Source organism: Cetorhinus maximus, chromosome 16, assembly GCF_964194155.1.
Source record: "Cetorhinus maximus chromosome 16, sCetMax3.hap1.1, whole genome shotgun sequence".
NCBI lineage: Eukaryota > Metazoa > Chordata > Chondrichthyes > Lamniformes > Cetorhinidae > Cetorhinus > Cetorhinus maximus.
In genome coordinates, this window is record NC_135894.1 from 85,892,998 (window position 1) to 85,912,718 (window position 19,721).

Below are 19,721 nucleotides of genomic sequence, written 5' to 3' on the forward strand. Positions count from 1 at the left end.
AGCCGTTAAGTATCCAAAGTGGACACAATGGTCTACGAATACGCACTGGTTTGTATAAGGCTAGCATCACTTCTGCCTTTATATCCAATGTCTTTATTCAAAAAAACCTGTTAAACCTTCACCAATTCGTCATCCTACAATGTATTACCTTCATTTCTCTACTTTAAGTTCTATTTGACATTTATTGGCCCAATCTATTGACCACTTTACGACTTCATGAAGTTACTTACACAGTTAACTGCACTCCTTATATCTTTGGCATCAACAAATGTTGATATTGTATCCAGTATAAATTATATAGAGAGAAACGTTACCCCTAACTTTGATGCTGTGGACATTACTAATTACATCGCTCCAGTCTCGAAAAGCATTCATCTCCCTCCACTTTATTTTCTATTCTTCCATCGACTTTCTATCCATGCTGTCACATTCATTTTAACATAATGCACTTTAACATTAACAACAAACCGTCTACATGGTACCTTATCCAAAGGCCTTCTGAAAACCATATGCATAATCATGCAATACATTCCCTTTATCAATTTGCTTTGTTATTTCGTCAAAGAAATCTACCAAATTTGTCAGACAGAGCTTGCCTTTTTATAAATCTGTACTAGCTGTCATGAGTCACCCCATGTTTGGTCGGTGAGTACTGAATTTTGTTTTATATAATGGCTTTTAGAGGCCTGCCTGTTTTCGGCGAATTCATCTATCGTTGCCTAGTTTATCCATTTCTCCCTTTATAAAAAGTATATTAATAACCTTACACCCCTCTGGCACAAGGAACTATTGTAACCAGAGCCGCTGCTATTCTCTTTCTGGCTCCCTTCAGTATTCTGAGGTGCATAACATCAACCTCCAACCTGCCCCACCTCCCAGCATCCCCGCCATGCCTTTCTCACTTTGAGTTCCGTCATTTTTAGCACCACTACTACTTTACGTATAGTCTTCCAACCCAACTGCTTTAACCTCTCATTCTCAATCAGCTTTCCGTAAAAACTGAGGCAATGTATTCATTTATTGTCCTTTATTTCTTCGTCATCTCGAATGAACTACCTTGTTATCATACACATTATTAATTCCCCCGGTTCTTCTTCATAGTCTCTCTTCGCTTCTTAATCTTATTTTGCCTCCTCTCTATACTCTGGTGCTTTTCGATTTATTAGTTGTTGATTTGGCATGTGCCTTTTTAATTTTAATTGTTGTGCTCCCTGTAGGACTGCCTTCCTTTGAACACCCCCTTTCCTCGTTGTGGGAATTAATTTAGTTTGCATCCTCAACATCTTCTGTTTGAATGCTTCCCATTCTTTGTCCACTGCCTTGGTCGTTTCCAATTTATCTAGTTCCTCCCCTCGCTCTCTGCATGCACATAAGTATATTTTGGAAATACCAATGTGAACCTTAGTTCTATGTCTATCCTTTCAAGATGCTCTTCAGACCGCTGTTAGATCTTATCTTAATATTTGTTTGCTTGACAATTTGTTTGTGATTACCAGAACACACACAATAGAAAATATGTAAGATCATTAGCATTTAATTGTATGGACCTTTTTATCTAGACTATCTTGCTTCTGGGGCTGGATCCTTGATGTCCAAAAACTCTATTTCTCTGTCCACAGGTGCTGCCTGGCCTGCTGAGTTATTGCAGCAATTTCTGTTTTTATCTGAAAATACAACTGTTTACTGCGAACCCATCTGAATTCCTTCAGTTAAAATAGACCAGCCTATATTTACAAGAGCGACAGCGCAAATATTTGTCGGCCGATCTCACGACTGAATGTGGCCTAAGCACTAACCCACACCTGCTCAACGCAATATGGAGATTAATAGGTTACCTCATTTGGATGCCTGTGTACAAATCATACGGGAGGGGGGGAAGGACGTTTCAAACTATTCATTCCAATGGCAGGTTCCCAGCTCCTGCAGCAGAGATGCATTGTTTGGTGGTTTTCAATTTACGGCTAGAATGCGAAACTGATGGATGGCTGTGTTAGCAAAGGGACTCCTGTTCCAGAAAGGGAGGGGGGTTTGCTGTTTGATCTTGAATTTGTGAACCCTGTAGCGTGTTAATAATGGCGGGTTTAAAGTCTCCCACCACACGCGACCGCTGTAGAACTGCCCGCGAATTTCGCAACCCATAAAATACACCTTTCTCCTTGGTAGTTCAAACCTTCAGCCAGTGACACATTTCCAGCTGGTGGGCTGCCTGGTTATGGAAGATTGTTTAAAATCGCCGTTGCTACATTTGGCCGAGAGGCTTGTGAATCAGTACAGTCGCTGTCTTAACTTCCTATTGGAATCTTAATTAACTTCAAACAAAAAAAAAAATGAATTCCACCCCAAAAGACTTAATTTCCTGTTTTTTTGGCGTTCTTTTGTTGTTGCTCGTTCACTAGCTTTTGCGGCAATTAATCTGTACGAAATTACTGAAGGAAATTATAAATAATTATTCAGTCGGGTATCTGTTCCTCTATATGAGGCAGGATAAACGGAAAATTGAGCTCTACCTGCTAGCGGGATCTATTCGGCGTTGCTAGATTTTAAAAAGTTGCGTTGACTGAATTTCCTAAGCAGCAATTCGAAACATTGAAACATGTCAAGTTTCCCGAATAGTTACAGCTTTCTTGTATCACATTTTCTAACAGCCCCAACCACCCCTCCCCCCCCCACCCCCTCCAAACATTCCCAAAAGAAAATTCCTGTTGACTCCTCTTTGCCAAGCGGAGTCTTTGACTCCGAGGAGTCAACCCCTTTACACATGGAAGAACCGACATCAAATTCGGAATGCTTGGCAAAAAGTAATATGACAAGTTACCTCAGAAGTTTCGAGGATACGGTGAGAAGAATAACTCCTGGGGCAAGTGCCACAAGAACCCCAGGGTTAGGCCGTAGTTGATTCTGGCTATCTCCCTGTCTAGTTCCAGTAATATGTACTTTACGGTACAGTTATACTGATACTTTCGCAAGGATGCAAAGAAATTTTGGATACACATCATTTCAGAAGTGGCAGACCGAGGACTGCACTGAGATCACCGTACACCGGTCTGAACTGGTGCAGAGTGCAGTATAGCTCCAGTCTTGACCCATTCCAATGGGAACGGTTTTACTGATAATTAATGGTGGAGTTCAACTTATACTGATTGATGACTTTGAAAACCTTTTGTAATAACTTAGTTACACAATTCACAGGAATGTGTTATAGTGGTATTGAATCATTCTTTTAGGGGAATTCGTTAGAGGATACTGGATGCGTGGGCAGAATTACAATGGCATCATATGGCTTACAGATTTAACATTAAATGCCAGAGTTAAACTGAAGCGCTGTGCTAGCGTCTCAACTCTGGACAGTATGTATCCGCTTCTAATTAAAATGCATGTCATGAATGGCACCCCATTGAAATGGATGGATGTACCTATGCTAGCTGGCCTGAGACGAGTGTGTGTTGGAGCCTATATTCACTGGATAAGGGTGATACAATACCTGCACTCAGATGTGTTTCTGGGCTCCTGGATATGTGGCTTTGCTGTTGACATGACAACATCCACCCTCACGAATCACCATGCCCACAGCAAACGTGCCGAATTATAGTGACAAGGGCAGTGGACATAAGTGGCGCTGCTGGACCTGAAGTAAAGACGCTGGACACTTTGGAACAAAACAGCTCTCAGTAATGGGACTTATTTTACCAGGCTCCCGCCTCGCGCTGTTCTGCACTAGAATATTCAGTGCTTAGCGCCAGAGGAAGGTGTTCACGCTCTTGGCAGATTGTCACGAAACTGTAAGATTGTTGATAACGGGCTCCTGAGTTGTACTGCAGCCTTTGTTTCTCACTGACCCTGATGTATATTTCCAGTATTGTGTATGGCATGCGGCATTCTGATGGATGGAACATCAGTTAGAAGGAGTATCAGGAGTTAGGTCCCAAATTAAAAAGCAGGTCCTCGAGGGTAACAATCTTTGGATTATTGCCCTGATATTCGTGCAAATCTGCACAGGAACAAAGCTATCAGGAAAATTAAGTGGCGGCTAAAGGGCTAGTGTGAGAAAGAGGGTTTACGAACAAACATACGAACAAGGAGCAGGAGTAGGCCATTCAGCCCCTCGAGCCTGCTCCGCCATTTAATAAGATCGTGGCTGATCTGTCAGTAACCTGAAATCTGCGTCCCACCTACCCTCGATAGCCCATCACCCCCTTGCTTACCAAGAATCTATCCACCTCTGCCTTAAAAATATTCAAGCACTCTGCTTCCACCACCTTTTCAGGAAGAGAGTTCGAAAGACTCACAACCCTCTGAGTGAAAAAAAATGGCTTTATCTCTATTTTAAATGGGCGACCCCTTATTTTTAAGCAGTGATCCCTAGTTCTAGATTCTCCCACATCCTCTCCACATCCACCCTGTCAAGACCCCTCAAGATCTTATATGTTCCTTTTTGTGGGACACTGGCACCAATTCTGGAACAGGAAGGAGCTGTACCGATGGGACAGGCTCCACCTGAACCAGGATGGGACCCATGCCCTAGCAGAAAGGGAGGTGGTAAAGGCTTTAAAGTAGCAAGATTGTGTGTGTTTGTGTGCGATGGGCGATGGGGGATGGGGGATGGGGGGGGGGGGGTGGTGGTGCGGGGGTAGGGCGGTATCAGCAGGAAACTTAACCAAAACAGGAAAAGAGAGCAAAGAATGAAATAAGGAAGGGCATTGGTGGGACGGGAATAAGTAGAGTTATAGAACAGGAGTTTAGAAAGATGGTTAAACATAAAGTGAGAGGAAATCCTATTTAAAATCAGATAAAATGTCTGTACAGTAATGCACACAGTGTAGGTGGGGGCAATCATGCACTGGGAGGAACCAGACATAGTAGGGATTACTGACACATGGCTACAGTAAAATCAGGACTAGGAATTAAACATTGCACCCATAAAATATTTAGAAAAAATAGAGAGGGAAAAGGGGGAGGTGGACTAGCTGTACTTATTTGAGCTGACAATGACAATAGTAAAAAGGGACACAACAATCAGCAAGGCAGAAATAGAATCCATATGGATAGAGATAAAAGATCATAAAGGATCAATTGCACCAAAAGTTGCAGTCTAAAGACCACCAAATAGCAGAAGGAAGCTGGAGACAGAAATATACAGACAATTTAGGGAATTAAGTAAAATCAGAGAATCATAATCATGGGGGATTTCAACTACCCTGATGTTAATTGGGCAGAAGAGGTATGTAAAGGGGATAAAGAAACAGAATTCCTACAATGTGTAACACAATATGTAAAAAGGCTAACAAGGGAATATTTGTTATTGGATATAGTCATGGGGAATGAGCCAGAGCTAATAAAAGAAGTAAGTCTGGGAACTATCTAGGCAATAGTGACCATAATATAATATGCTTTAAGATAATGTTAGAAAAGGACATAAGCATGACAAAAACCAAGTTAATGGATTGGAGAAAAGTTGGTTTTGAGGGGCTGAGAACAGAGATTGGGAAAATAAAATGACTAAGACTATTGACAAAGAATGGTGTGGAACAACAATGGAAAACATTTAAAATGGAGTTTAACAGAATGCAGGGAAAATGTATTCCATGAAAAGGAAAGAACAAACCAAACATTAGTGATACTCTGTGGATGAATAAAGACATAACAGAACAACTGAGGGCAAAGAAAGAAGCATACATTAAAACATAGCCAGCAGAGGAGTGTAGGATAAAAGAGAATACAAAGAGATTAGAAGAAATGTAAAAAAAAATCTATCAGGAAAGCAAAGAGGAATTCTGAAAGTAAATTATCGAGGAATATAAAACAAAATAGTAAAATAGTTTACAAGTACATCAATCAAAAGGAAAGCTAGGACGGCAATGGGACTATTAAGGGATAGCAAGGATAATACTGCAAGCAATAATAAAGAAATGATGGAAATATTGAATAATTATTTTGCTTCAGTATTTACCAGGGAGATAGAACAGGTTAACACTAACATTAGATGATGAGATGAATAATGAGATTTTAAAAAGGGATGTATTAAATAAACTAATGAAACTCAAAGAGGATAAAGCCTCTTGTCTAAAAGGGGGAGTGGGTGTGCATCCACATGTTTTAAAAGAATCTAGGGAAGAGGTAGCAGAGGAATTATTACATATATTTAAGAATTAATTAGAAAGGGATGTATTGCCACTGGACTGGCAGATGGCTAATATAATTCTGTTATTTCAGAAGGAGGACAGAATATGTCCAGGGAATTATAAACCAGTCAAATTAGCTTCAGTGGCTGAAAAATAATAGAATCCCTACTAAAGGAAAGAATAGAAGATCAACTAGAAAGAAAAATATATATATAGTCAGCATTGATTTAAAAAGGAAAAATCTTGCTTGACCAACCTTATGCATTTTTATTGAGGAGGTGACAGAGAGAGAGTGGATAATGGTGATGCAGTAGATATAATTTATCTGAATTTTCAAAAGGCCTTTGATACGGTGAGCCATAATGGACTAAAGAATAAGGTCAGAGAATGTGGAGTCAGGAGACCTGATATCTCCTTTTGTGGCTTAGTGTCATCATTTGTTTTATAATGCTCTTGTGAAGTACTTGGGATGTTTAATTACATTAAAGGTGCTATATAAATATAAGTTGTTGTTGCAGGGACATGAAGAAATTATGAATACGCTGGGTGTCTTGAAAAAAGAAGGCTGAGGGGGGTGGCCTAATAAAGGGCTTTAAAATCATGAAAGGTTTTTATAGAGTGGATGCAGAGAGCATAACTAGATGCCATCAATATAGATAGTTCACTAATAAATCCAACTGGAAATTCAGAGGAAACTTCTTCACACAGAGTGATGAGAATGGAGAAGTCACTACCACAGGAAATGATTGAAGTGAATGGTACAGATGCATTTAAGGGGAGGTCCACCAAACACATGAAGGAGAAGGGAAAAAAAGGTTATGCTGGCAGAGTTTTAAAATTTAATTTATTGGCCATCCCTAATTGCCCTTGCAGGGGTGTATGTTGAGCCACCTACAACTGAGTGCCTTGATGGGCCATTTCAGAGTGCAGTTAAAATAGGTAGATTTAGATGAGGAAAGATGGGAGGAGGGTCAAATAGAGCATAAATGCCAGCATTTGGTCCAAATAGCCTGTTTCTGTGCCATATATCGTATGCAGACACATCTAAATCACTGTGTACAGTTCTGGTCACTGCATTACAGGAAGGATGTGATCACACAAGAGAGGGTATAAAATAGATTTGTGAGGATGTTGCCAGAAATGGAGAACTTTAGCTAGGAGGAAAGATTGGATGAGGCTGGGCATGTTTTCTTTAGAACTAGGAAAGCTGAAGGGAGATTTAATTGAGATGTGCCTACATAGAGTGATTAGGAAGGACCTATGTCTGTTAGCAGAGAGCTCAATAACCAGAAAAAATGATTTAAAATAATTGGTGAAAGGATTGATGTGTTGATAAGTAATTTTTTCATCTGGGGTGGGGGGTGGTTGATGGTGGAGTCTGGAGATGCCTGAAAGGATATTAGAGGCATAAAACCTCATTGGATTAAAAAAAACACTTGGTATGCACTTGAAGTCCTATAATCTACAAAGCTGCAGACAAGAACTGCAAGGTGGGATTAGACTGGATAGCTTTTAGTTCTGCACAGACATGATGGGCCAAATGAGCTCTTGTTCCATAAATCCTTATGTATTTCTATGTATAGAATCTGGCTTTGGAGGCAATCTATTGGCTTCAATAGGAAAATGGTAAGGAGGTAAGAGACAGAGAGTAGAGCTAATGGGTACTTACTCAAGTTGACAGGTTGGGACTGTTTCCCCTGGATCTGTATTGGAGTCATAATTTTTCAATGTATTTACAAATGACTTAGATGAAGGAATGGAGAGCCAAAAATCTAAGCTTGTTGATGACATGAAGTTAGGTGGCATGGTAAATAATGTAGATTGGAGCAGAAAGTTGCAATGGAATATTGATAGATTGAGTGGGAAACACTGTAGTAAACAATGTTCAAAGTAGGAAAGTGTGAGGTCATCTACTTTGAATCCAAGAGTAGATCAACACATTTCTAAATGGTGAGAAGTCAGGAACCATGGATGAGCAGAAAGATTTACTGGTCCAAGTACAGAAATCATTGAAGATTAGCAAACAGGTACAAAAATAATTTAAAAGGTTGATGGAATGTTTATCTTTCTCTCCAAAGAGCTGGAATACAAAAAGGGATGGAGATCATGTTACAGCTGCACAGAGGTCTGGTGAGACCCCATCCAGAGAACTGCATTCAATTTTGTATACTGCAGCACAGGGAGGAACTTGGGGAGGGTACAGCCTAGGTTCACCAGAATAATGCAGGGACCTTACTTTATGAGGACAGTGTGCACAGATTGGGCTTCTATTCTCTTCCATAGAGATGATGAAGGCACCTTCTAATTGAGGTGTTAAAATGCTTAAAGGATAGGTAGGTAGGTAGAGAGAGAGAGATGATTTCCTCTGGTGAGAAAGTCCAGAACATTGGAGCATAACCTTAAAATTAAAGCTACACTGTCACATGATGTCCAAAAGCAGGAGTAGGAAATCAGATGGTACAAAATACAAGAGTGATGTCCTGAGTGATTTATAACCATCGGCTGCACCGCGAGATTGGGTTGTTGCTTTGAAATTGATCGAATATGATATATAAGCTGCTTTGTTTTGCATCCTGATGGTAACAGTTGCATGTTGCCCACTGCAAGGGACCAAGTGGCGCCTCCACGTTTGCACAGAACTACTTGGCAGCTGATTCTGTTATATTGCAGCATGGAGCCTCGGATTCAATCCTCAACACAGAATACAGCATCTCTGTCTCGGTAATAGTGGAAAATTCCACATTGCTCTAAAAAACGGTCGTCAATCGTTAACGAGTCCATTCACATCTAGGTCGATTCTGAAATCTTATTAGCCAGAGAAGTGTTTCAGATTATTGGACCAGGAAATACAACTAATCTAGGCGCCAGTAATGGAAGGACCCAGAGGTTATATTAGAGCAATAATCCATACGGCGTTATGTCTAAAGTGTTCCCAAAATTAATTACTCGCCTTCTAGTGTGTAATAAGTGCTGCGCGCGACACTGCTCACTCCAAGGAGGCAGCAGTAATGCGAATATTGCTGACATTTCCATCTAGCATAAATCTTATATATTAATAGACACTAATGTTCTCCGAACCTGTAACCAGCGCCTTACCTTCATCAGAAGAAAGAAAATAGCAAATTCCCTGCTTTTTTTTCTCGCAAGTCATTAATGTGTCCGTTTTAGACTCGAATAGATTTTATAGTTTTGGAGGGATCGTCTTTAAAAACAAACTACACTCGCTGTGTTTAATTTTGTTGCAAAAAAAATTTCTGTACCAGTCACAGAACTACACAAAATTCACTTAAGATTCAGGCAAGGAGTGGAGAGGGACGGCCGACTATCATATTGTGTATTATCTTATAAATTATATAATTTAATTTCTATATGGTTGGAATCCCATCAATCTTTAAGGGGGTATCATGGGAAGAATGTAACTGAGTCAGACAGACACGCAAACACATAATGATGCTCACACACGCATAATATATAGGGCACACCAATCTTTAGTTCTTTGTCCGACCCACAGCGCCACAATCTCCACCAGGGGTAGGACAAGGAAGCAGATTCTGAGTCCACCCAGCCAAAACGGGGATCGAACCCCGAACTATTGGTACCAATCTCATACACAGCAGCCATCCAACCAATTGAGCATTCCTGCTGCCCAAGATGCTGTGGTAGCCTACACTTTTACATGCATTTGTAGCCTGGGTCCGCAATTATTTATAATGTATATTAATGAGTTGGTTGACGGAAGTGAATATACTATTGCCAAGTTTGGGTATGACACAAAAATAGGTGGGAAGGCAAGTGGTGAGGATAACACAAAGAGTCTACAGAGGGATAGAGACAGGTTAAATGAGTGGGCAGAAACTTAGCGGATGGAATATAATGTGGGAAAGTGTGAGGTTATGCACTTTGGCAGGAAGACTAGAGGAGCTGAATATTATTTAAATGGAGAAAGACTGCAGAAAGCTGTAGCACAGAGGGATTTGTGGGTCCTCACGCATGAATCAGAAAAAGCTAACATATAAGTTCAGTAGAGAATAAGGAGAGCAAATGGAATACTGGCCTTTATTTCAAAGAGAATGGAGTATAAAAATAGGGAAGTCTTGCTGAAACTACACAAGGCACTAGTTAGACCACATCTTGAATACTGTGAACAGTTTTGGTCCCCTTATCTGAGGAAAGATATACTGGCATTGGAGGCAGTCTAGAGAAGGTTCACTAGGCTGATCCTGGGTATGGAGGGATCTTCTTATGAGGAGAGGTTGAGTCGGTTGGGCCTGTATTCATTGGAGTTTAGAAGAATGAGAGGCGACCTTATTGAAACATATAGGATTCTTTGGGTACTTGACAGGGTAGATGCTGAGAGGTTGTTTCCCCTTGTGGGAGAGTCTAGGACCAGAGGGCATAATCTCAGAGCAAGGAGTTGCCCGTTTAAGACAGAGATGAGGAGGAATTTCTTCTCTCAGAGGGTAGTGAATCTGTGGAATTCTTTACTGCAGAGGGCTGTAGAGGCTGGGTCGTTAAGCATATTCAAGGCTGAGATAGACAGATTTTTAATCCTTAAGGGAATCAAGGGTTATGGAGAAAAGGCAGGAAAGTGGAGTTGACGATCAGATCAGCCATGATCTCATTGAATGGCGGAGCAGACTTGATGGGCCGAATGGCCTACTTCTGGTCTTATGGAGCTGTGAATAGTGATTATAGAGGCTAGGACACACCAATAAACGCACACTGCTAGCTGTAAGGAAAGAAGAAGACTACCAATGCTGGAAATCCGAAATAAAAGGAGAAAATGCTGGAAATACTCAGCAGGTCTGGCAGTGCCTTTGGAAAGAGAAAAATAGAGCTAATGTTTATAGTTAATCAGAAGGCCAGTAATGATGAAAAGTAATCGACCTGAACTTTGCAACTAACAATAACATTGAATTACTTGACGCAAAGCGACCTGCGGTATCCCTGTAAACATAATCAGTCATTTCAATAATGCAGCTTGAAGCTATACAAGAAAGTGTTTATTTTCTCCCTTTTATCCTCACGTCTCCTCCCCTGATTCCGAATTATGTTGCGGCCAACTAACTGGGATCTCTGGGTTCCTTGGCTCTTCTTCAGGGGCTATTAGCATGGGCCGTCGCGATATCTAATGAGAGACAAATACAAGTGTAAACGTACACTTGTGCGTAAGCATGCTTTCGTGCAAGCATGTGTAAAACTAAATATACAGTGCACTGTGCACACCATAGACGGTATGTGTAAATGCAGGTGAACAAACAGACACCGTAAGTATAAATAGAAGGAGCACTTAAATAGCACATCTGTAATTGCACAGAAACAACCCACCCACACACCAAACTTGCAGCCAACTGATACACCCCGTAAAAACATGTAAGTGTTACATGTGTATTTATATATATAAAAAAATATATAAATACATCACAGATGTAAACATACATTATATGAGCAGACATGCTGCATACACCCGTCCACCATATAAGCACTAATCCAACTGTAACACCGACTATTATCTTACCTAACAAATAAACATGCTACATCGGATACAACGCGAAAATTTTACATTGTGGACTTCACCCGCCTCCAGTTAGGTGAGCTGCGGCCTCAGAGTGCGATTTTCAGCCGGCAGTTTTACTTTGAATAGCAAGTCTGTTCAGTGGGCAAAGGAGAGCTCTGGGCCTTTATGTTTTGAGAGTGCAGAGGTGCTACCCTCCTGTTCAAAATATTAAAGAAAACTCTGCTTATATTTATTAAAGGACTGCTCCAGGAAGGTGGGGAGTTGGGTTTGAGATGTGTGTGTGTGTGTGTGTGTGGTGGGGGTGGAGAGAGGCGATGCCCACTGCTGTGTTTGGTAAGGGTGTGACCCAGGGGTTAAACTAGGCTTTTTTTTTTGAGTTGCTCTGAAGCAGCCGATACAAGGACAACCTAATCCACCCAGGCACGTTGCAATGTACCTGTTCGGGGCTCAGGCGAAACTGGAGCGGTCATTTAGGAATGATATTTTTCACCCTCTGGCACTTCACAGCCCAATACTTTGACTGACCTGGAGGTCAGAATTATGTTTGCAATGAATTTGATAGGATTGTTTGACTGGAGCAAATGTATAAAAGGAGGGTGTGTGAGGAAGTGAAACAGACATCATTCTGCTACTATCTCCGAAAACTGTGATGCATTTTATGTCAGAACTGGAATGAATTCGGTGTCATTTGTGACTAGAAAGTAGCAAATAATATATGCCCCCATATAAAAAGTACAACCCATTAACATAAATACGCTCTGTGTACAGCACAAATAAGTCGCAAGAATCACATATACACATTAGCACACTCTATACTCAGCTATACATACAAGATGCATATCTACAGGTTAACGAGTATGTGTCCACTATATTAACATAGCCTCGATCCATTCCCACACAAGCACAATAAATGCACTAAAAGCCTGCAGCGGAACATAGGATTTAGGAACAGAAGTAGGCCGTTCAGCCCCTTGGAGCCTGCTCTGCCATTCGATAAGATCATGGCTGATCTGGCCCTGGTCTGAACGCCACTTCCCTGCCTGCCCCCGCATAACTCTTGACTCTCTTGTCCACCAGGACACCCAAATCCCTCTGTACCACCCAGTTCTGCAATCTCTCTCCATTTAAATAATATACTGCTTTTCTATTCTTCCTGTCAAAGTGGACAAGTTCATCTTTTCCCACATTATACTCCATCTGCCAAATTTTTGCTCACTCACTTAAATTAAATAAATGTAAATTAATTAATTAATTACATAAATTAAATAAATCAGTTAAATAATACTACATGCATGCATATCAACACATAGCTCCCTACACAAACACACATATATACTTCATACACATACATTAAAAAGAGACCTGCAATTATATAGCGGCTTTCACGACCTCAGGATTTCACAAAGCTCTTTATAGCCAATGGATATTTTTTAAAAAGGCATTGTCATTGCTGTAATGTAGTGAACTGACCGGCTAACTTGCGCACAGCAAGCTCCCACAAAAAATGCGATAGAGACTAGACAACCCGCCTTCAGTGATGTTGATGGATAAAACTTGGCCAAGGACACTGTGGACAACTGCCCTGCTCTCCTCCGAAATAGGGCCATGGGATCTTTTACGTTCACCTTAGAGGGTCTACGGCTTTTTTTCTTTAACCTCTTATGCAAAAGACTGCACCTCCGACAACGCAGCATTCCCTCAACACTGCATTGGAATATCGGTCTAGATTTATTACGGTCAAGTATGTGGAGTAAGAATTAAACTCTCAACCTTCTGACAGGAGAGTGCTATCATTGAGCCACGGCGACCAATAGGATATTAAACACTCGCTGGAACACACATTAATGCACAAAGCAGCCACACCAACAGACATATAACTCAACCTAGTAGACATATCTCACATCAGCATTGTAGACTCAGTGACAGCCGCAAGCAAAGTGATTGGGAAAATAAAATGAAAACGCGTTCTTAAAGTGCGGAGAATGGAACATTTTTTTCTGTCTGTCAGCGAACAGTATAAACATATAAAGAAGCAATTTGAAAGAAACACGGATATTCCCCAAAGATTGTTCTATTCAGGAGGATCGGGATTTCCTGGTTATTACTTGTCAGAAATCAGCCATCATCTTTTGGCAGCTAAACTCTGCCAGGTCAATATGGCCGTTCGTTATCAGTAGTTACCAGTTGACATGGTTTGAAAGCTGCTCATGCACTTGCTGTTGTTTCTCATTCAGGTCTGGGAGACGCCTGGGGACAAGCTAGTCGCGCAAGCCCTTTGGACAATATGGCCAGAGAATTAGGATCCCATTTACTTCAGGTAACGGAATTTCTCAACGAAACTGACGCACACCGGTTATACATACTTGTAGAAACGCCACAACGCGATTAAAAGTGTGGCCAAGTAATCGGCAGAAGATCATTATCACTCTACCCTGCCCATATCAGCACAAAACTCAGTTTAATAAGTCATACATACCTCTTAAAATTGTAATGCGTTAATCCTACACTGAAAAGATTTGCGTTTTTGCAGATTCACTGAAACTTTTAAACAGGTGCAGAGAGCTGTGTAACGAGGGAATGCTGTGGAAGTGTTTCATTGAAGTAATGATCATTACTGTAAAATGTACAGACTTACAGGTGTTTTGCTCTTTATTTCTGTGTGTTTTTCAGACTCTAGACGGCTTTGTTTTTGTAGTCGCGTCTGACGGCAAAATCATGTACATATCGGAAACAGCATCAGTCCATCTGGGCTTGTCCCAGGTAAGAAGTCACATCCTGAACGTCTTTGAAATACATAGCATTCACATCTGGCATGGGCCCGATGTGCAGGATGGCCTCTTGCTGTGCCGTAAATGACTCTATGGCTTCCAGTGCCTCTACTTGATGGCCACGCCCTCACCAAACAGTAGAAAGAAAGAAAATGCGTACTTAAAGAGCGAATGCTAAAAAGATTTGAGTCAGAATATAAATCACCTTGAACGAACCTGTTTAAGCACAGAACACATCTGACAACCAGCATCTAGAGGGGGGGCGGGGGGGGATGCTGCAATAGAAAACTGGGTGGGTGACTGCAACAGAAAAAGATAAGAATTACCTGGAAAAACTCAGCAGGTCTGGCAGCATCGGCGGAGAAGAAAAGGGTTGACGTTTCGAGTCCTCATGACCCTTCAACAGAACAGTTCTGCTGAGTTTTTCCAGGTAATTCTGTTTTTGTTTTGGATTTCCAGCATCCGCAGTAGTTTTTTTGTTTTTAGAAAAAGAGAAGGTTTATTGTGGAGAAGGAGATGGCTGAACCAGCAATTTTTTGCCTCAAAGATCATTAAATGATTACAAGTCAGGTTATGGAGCTGGAGTCACTCTTTAGGTGTATTTGCTTTGTTGTGACAGAGTAAAGAAGAGGGACAAATAGAGGAAAATGACAAAAGAGAACCAACTCTGCAATTCCCTCCCTAAACTTGGCCCCCTCTCTAACTCTCTCTCCTTTAAGACCTTCTTAAAACTTAGCGATTTGGCCAAGATTTTGGTCATCTGTCCCAATATCATCTTCTGTGAATTGGTCGCATTTTGTTTGATAACATTCCGTTGAAGCCGGTGAAATATCCTTCACTAGGTCAAAGGCGCTACATAAATGCAAGTTGTCGTTCTTGTTAAAGCGAGGAACGTGTGTGTGTGTGAGAGAGAGAGATAATTAGAATCACCACAATTTGGGGAATAGTCATATCTAGTCAGAAACACAGATTAAAGTTTGTCGTTTAAAGAAGTCAAAGTTTAACGGTTTCTCCCTCTTTCGAGTGCTAATGATACCTTTAGCCTGCATTTGCCGCCTTTATTTCACTATCTACCTTTTGGGAAACAGGAAGTCAACATGGTATTTAATATTAAACAGTTAAAGAATGTGCTCCCGAGTATTCAGCGAGACTTAGGAGTGCTGGTTATACACGGCATGAGTTGGCTAATTGAGTTGTAAAGCTTGTATCTGAAATAAGTGCCGAAGGGCGATGTCTTGCAAACACACATCTTTCATTTTCTGAGAACTTAAACAAGAGCAAATTGTGAGCCTTCGGGTCCCCCCAAATTTCTGCGACTCATTGAATGCTACACTGGTGCAGATTTAACTCAAGTATGCGCAGCTTTTCACCAGATGTATTGCTCACTCACCACTAATCTCTACTGCCCGTTTACATACTAAAACAGTGCCGTGATAATTTACAATGGGAATGTTGCGGGATTAATCGAATGAGGCAAAATCCTACAATCGTACACTGTAGTTTGTGAAGTATTTTTCGGGGTTTTTTTCTCTCTCAGCAGTTCTCCTCGCTTTTTTCTCCTCCTCATTTTTTGTGTGTTGCTTAAAAAAAAAATTGGTTCCTAATCTGATCGGTTGACCCGCTGAACAAAACAATTTGTACACTAGGTGCTAAGCCGCGACCTGTCCAATCTTTATTTTGACCCTCAGATTTTGAAATGAAGGATCAAAGTGTTCCTCTACTTTTCACATGTTAATGTGATCTGCGGGTTTTAGTTCTAAACCCAACCCTTTCTCAGCCCCTCTGTCTGGGAGAAATCTTACCGTCTCCAGACAGACGGTCAAGACTTGCAGTTTCCTTCATTCAAATAACCTGGCCCTCTGGTATAATGTAATGTGCCTCTTTATCATTTACATTTTGATGACATGTTCCAATATAAATTTAAATGAAGGCACAGGACATTATTTTTAACATTCCTATTTTCCATTAAAATCATTTAGTCGTTATTAATATGACTAGTAATATTGACCTTTTTAGCACCCGTCATCAGACAAAACAAAAGTGGTATGCAGCCTTGGTGAGGCCCCATCTGGCGAACTACATTCAATTTTGGGTAGTGCACCTCAGAAGGATATACTGGCCTTGGAGGAGGTCCAGGGCAGATTGGCCAGGATGCTACTGGGGCTTAGAGGGTTAAAATATGAGATGCCTCATGAATCATGAATTTGCCTTGTGTTCCATTGAGTATAGAAAATTAAGGCAATCTGACCCAGATGTTTAAAATATGAAAAGGGATTTGATAACCTAGATGCTGAGAAACTATCTCCTCTGGTGTGAGAATCAAGAAGAAATATTAAAATTGAGCTCACCCTCTCAGAAGAGAAAACAAATCAGGAAGAAATTTCCACACACAGGTTAGTAGACATCTGGAACTTTTCCTCAAAATGCTATGGATGCTCAGACAACAGGAGCTTTCAAGACTGAAATAGAGAGACCCTCGTTAAGTGAGGCCATTGTTACAATTATGAGCTTTCTAAGATTGTTATGGTTTGGGACTATGTCTTTAAATTTAAGGTAAAATGAATGGCATCATGTGACCTGTTAGGCTTGCTGTCAGGCAGACTGCAGGAGTGATTTGATTGTTAGAGATCAAAGGCTTAGGTTGTTTTGCTTGGAAGGAGGTGCAAGGTATTTATGCTGCCTGATAACCGTGGAGACTGAGAGTCCCAAAGTCCCGGAAAAGTGTTGAAAGTATCAAGTTGTGAATAGTCGTGCTGCAAACTGTCTATTTACTTCTAAGATTAAAGAGAGTTGAAGTCAAGAATGACTAATCAGCATTTCTACCTGGATGCAATGGGTTCACCTTGCCATGGGGAAGAGTGTAGAGGGGAAGCCAATTTTGAGATCAGGTTACAGCCTTACCTACAAATCAATGAATATCAGAGACAGCAGTTTTGTGTGGTCAGCAGAGAGAAGAGGTTGCTTGGCTTTGTAAACTATCACAGTCAGATGTGGCAGGGAGACAGTCTCTAGTCAAAGAGATGCATCCTACAGCCATCTAAGGATTCTGGGAGATTCAACCTGGCATGACCAGAGGGGAAGAATCATCAGGTCAGGCTTTACTACTGGTTATAGATTTAGGAAACTCTCCAAAAACTACAGGAAGCATCTGGAGGTGTTCACTCAAAGATACTACTCAGCAAAATGGGGGAATGCAAACCCATTGGAAGCTGGGAGCAACTGTCAACTGGTTGATGTATGGACTGTAATTCCATGGAGTGTGTGATGTGTGGAAAGTGTAAAATGAGAACATTCTGTTCTGTGATTTAAAGTATAAGTTGTCTACAAAGATTGAATTAGTTATTAGTATTTTTAGTTTTTTGTTACAGTAAACATCTGTCACAGACACTTTAAAAGATGTTTCCCCAGTCACCCATGAACAATGTACTTGTGTTTGTATTTTTTATCCATGGAGAGAAGGAATCAACTTAAAAATAACCCAGCATCAAAACTTATTACTTAAAAAGGAAAAGGTTAGTTTGTTTCATTATTGCTGTGAAAGTTACCTAAGAAAAGATAAAGTTGCTAACACATACACACACAAATATTGGTTAAAATTAAGATAAAATGAAATTTATGAATGTAAATTAAGATTAGTCCATACTCGGTGCAGGCCTGATATGCTATCATGCGACCCCTGGTAATTCTTACAGTTATCCAAAGTCTCCTTACCCCCTTCAGTGATTAAAAGTGTCAAGGTTATTCACACCTTACAGTGGCTTATCAATTAGTGTCTTTGTGTTTGGAGCAATGTCATCAAGTTAATGAGTTTCGGCTTACTCTTTTGGAACACATTGAATTTTACATGCATCTGTCTGGTGGTACAGTGGTAGGGCTAGAAGCTCTGGGTTCAAGTCCTACTTCTGGACTTGGTGCTCGTGCAACGTGCCTTTATAATGTGGCCAAACAGGTTAATTATCTGAAAAAAGAAGTTTCCTGGTCAGCCATACTGCAGAAGGCAATGGCAAATCATTGCAGTGCTTTGCCAAGTATAATCATAGACCAATCTAATGGAAGTCCATGGTTGCCAATGCCTTCTTAGGGTATGGTTCTTGGGGGAGGTAAGAGAAAGATGATTGAAATCCACACTTCTGACTGGTATCCTGAAGCCATTTTGGGAACAGTCATTAAGCTTAGTTCAAGGTTTTTTTATTGTGACCTTCAGAACAGTTTTTCTAAAAATCTGTAATATCATAACTGTGCACCATAACAGATCTTAAAATGTGAAATCATGACACGTCAATCTTTCAGTTAGAACAGGGAGTTTGAATTTCTTTTTCAAAGTTATCGGTCTCTACAACAGGAATTGTGACAGCATTAAGGGATTATGAAGCGAAGGCAGGTAAATGGAGTTGAGGTACAGATCAGCCATGATCTAATTAAACAGCAGAACAGGCTCAAGGGGCTGAATGGTCTACTCCTGTTCCTAATTTATTTTATTAAGAAATTTAGGCTATTAGCATGACCTCATTGTGCAGAGCATCACCAGGCTTGAAATAAAACCAGGACAGGTAAGAAGAAAACACCAAAAGTGGCGTAATCTGGAGACAGCAAGCTTGTGTTTTAAAGATATATGTTGTAGGAAAGGAAGACCGAGGTAGATAACGAGGGCCACAGTTATGGGGTATAAGGAAAGAATGAAAAGGACCAGGAGTAGCCAGGCGGGTATTAACTTAATTATGGTGAGAATACAACAAGGAAAAAGAGTGCATAGGATAGAGAATTTGGAGCCAAGGGAAATGATCAGAGGTCTCAAGATAATTTATAAAACATATTTTAAAAATTGCACAAAGTGCTATATGCAGCGGCTGCTTTTTGAACGTGACTGAGTAGAATGGGATATGCCTTCACGTTTCCTATCACCTGCGGTGATCACCTATCACTATTTCCCATGCAATGCACGGTGCTGTGACCAGTGGAATAAGCTCACTACTGTGTCCATCACTTCCAATAGGTCTTGGTGGAGGAAGAAGGCAGGAGTGGCTGGAGTTGTGCATCAATTCCCTAATTATTTAAACAGAAAACAAATATATAATTTAGATCACTGCAATGGCAGTGCTACAATTGCTGTGTTTGCTGTGTATGGGCCTTTCCCACGACAGCAAGGTTGGTGGCTGGTCCATCTGGAGTTGACAAATAGGAACCAGCAACATGTAGGGCTGAATTTTCTGGCTGACGTGCGGGTGACGGAGCCCACATGTCAGCGTTAAAAATGTCACGCGCTGACGTCGCGCCAGCGTCCCAATGTCAGCGCGCGGCATTGTGATGTTTAGGTCG

The 19,721-nt window shown here is 40.9% G+C and overlaps 1 protein-coding gene across 1 annotated transcript in view; it reads left to right on the plus strand.

Moving 5' to 3' along the window:
• LOC144691792 (single-minded homolog 2-like) overlaps window positions 1-19,721 on the plus strand; it is a 95,653-nt gene that overhangs the window by 12,310 nt on the left and 63,622 nt on the right. Inside the window, exons 2-3 of the mRNA XM_078560279.1 lie at window positions 13,872-13,954; window positions 14,308-14,397. Of these exons, the coding sequence (XP_078416405.1) occupies window positions 13,872-13,954; window positions 14,308-14,397 (173 nt within the window). The remainder of the gene's footprint in view (window positions 1-13,871; window positions 13,955-14,307; window positions 14,398-19,721) is intronic.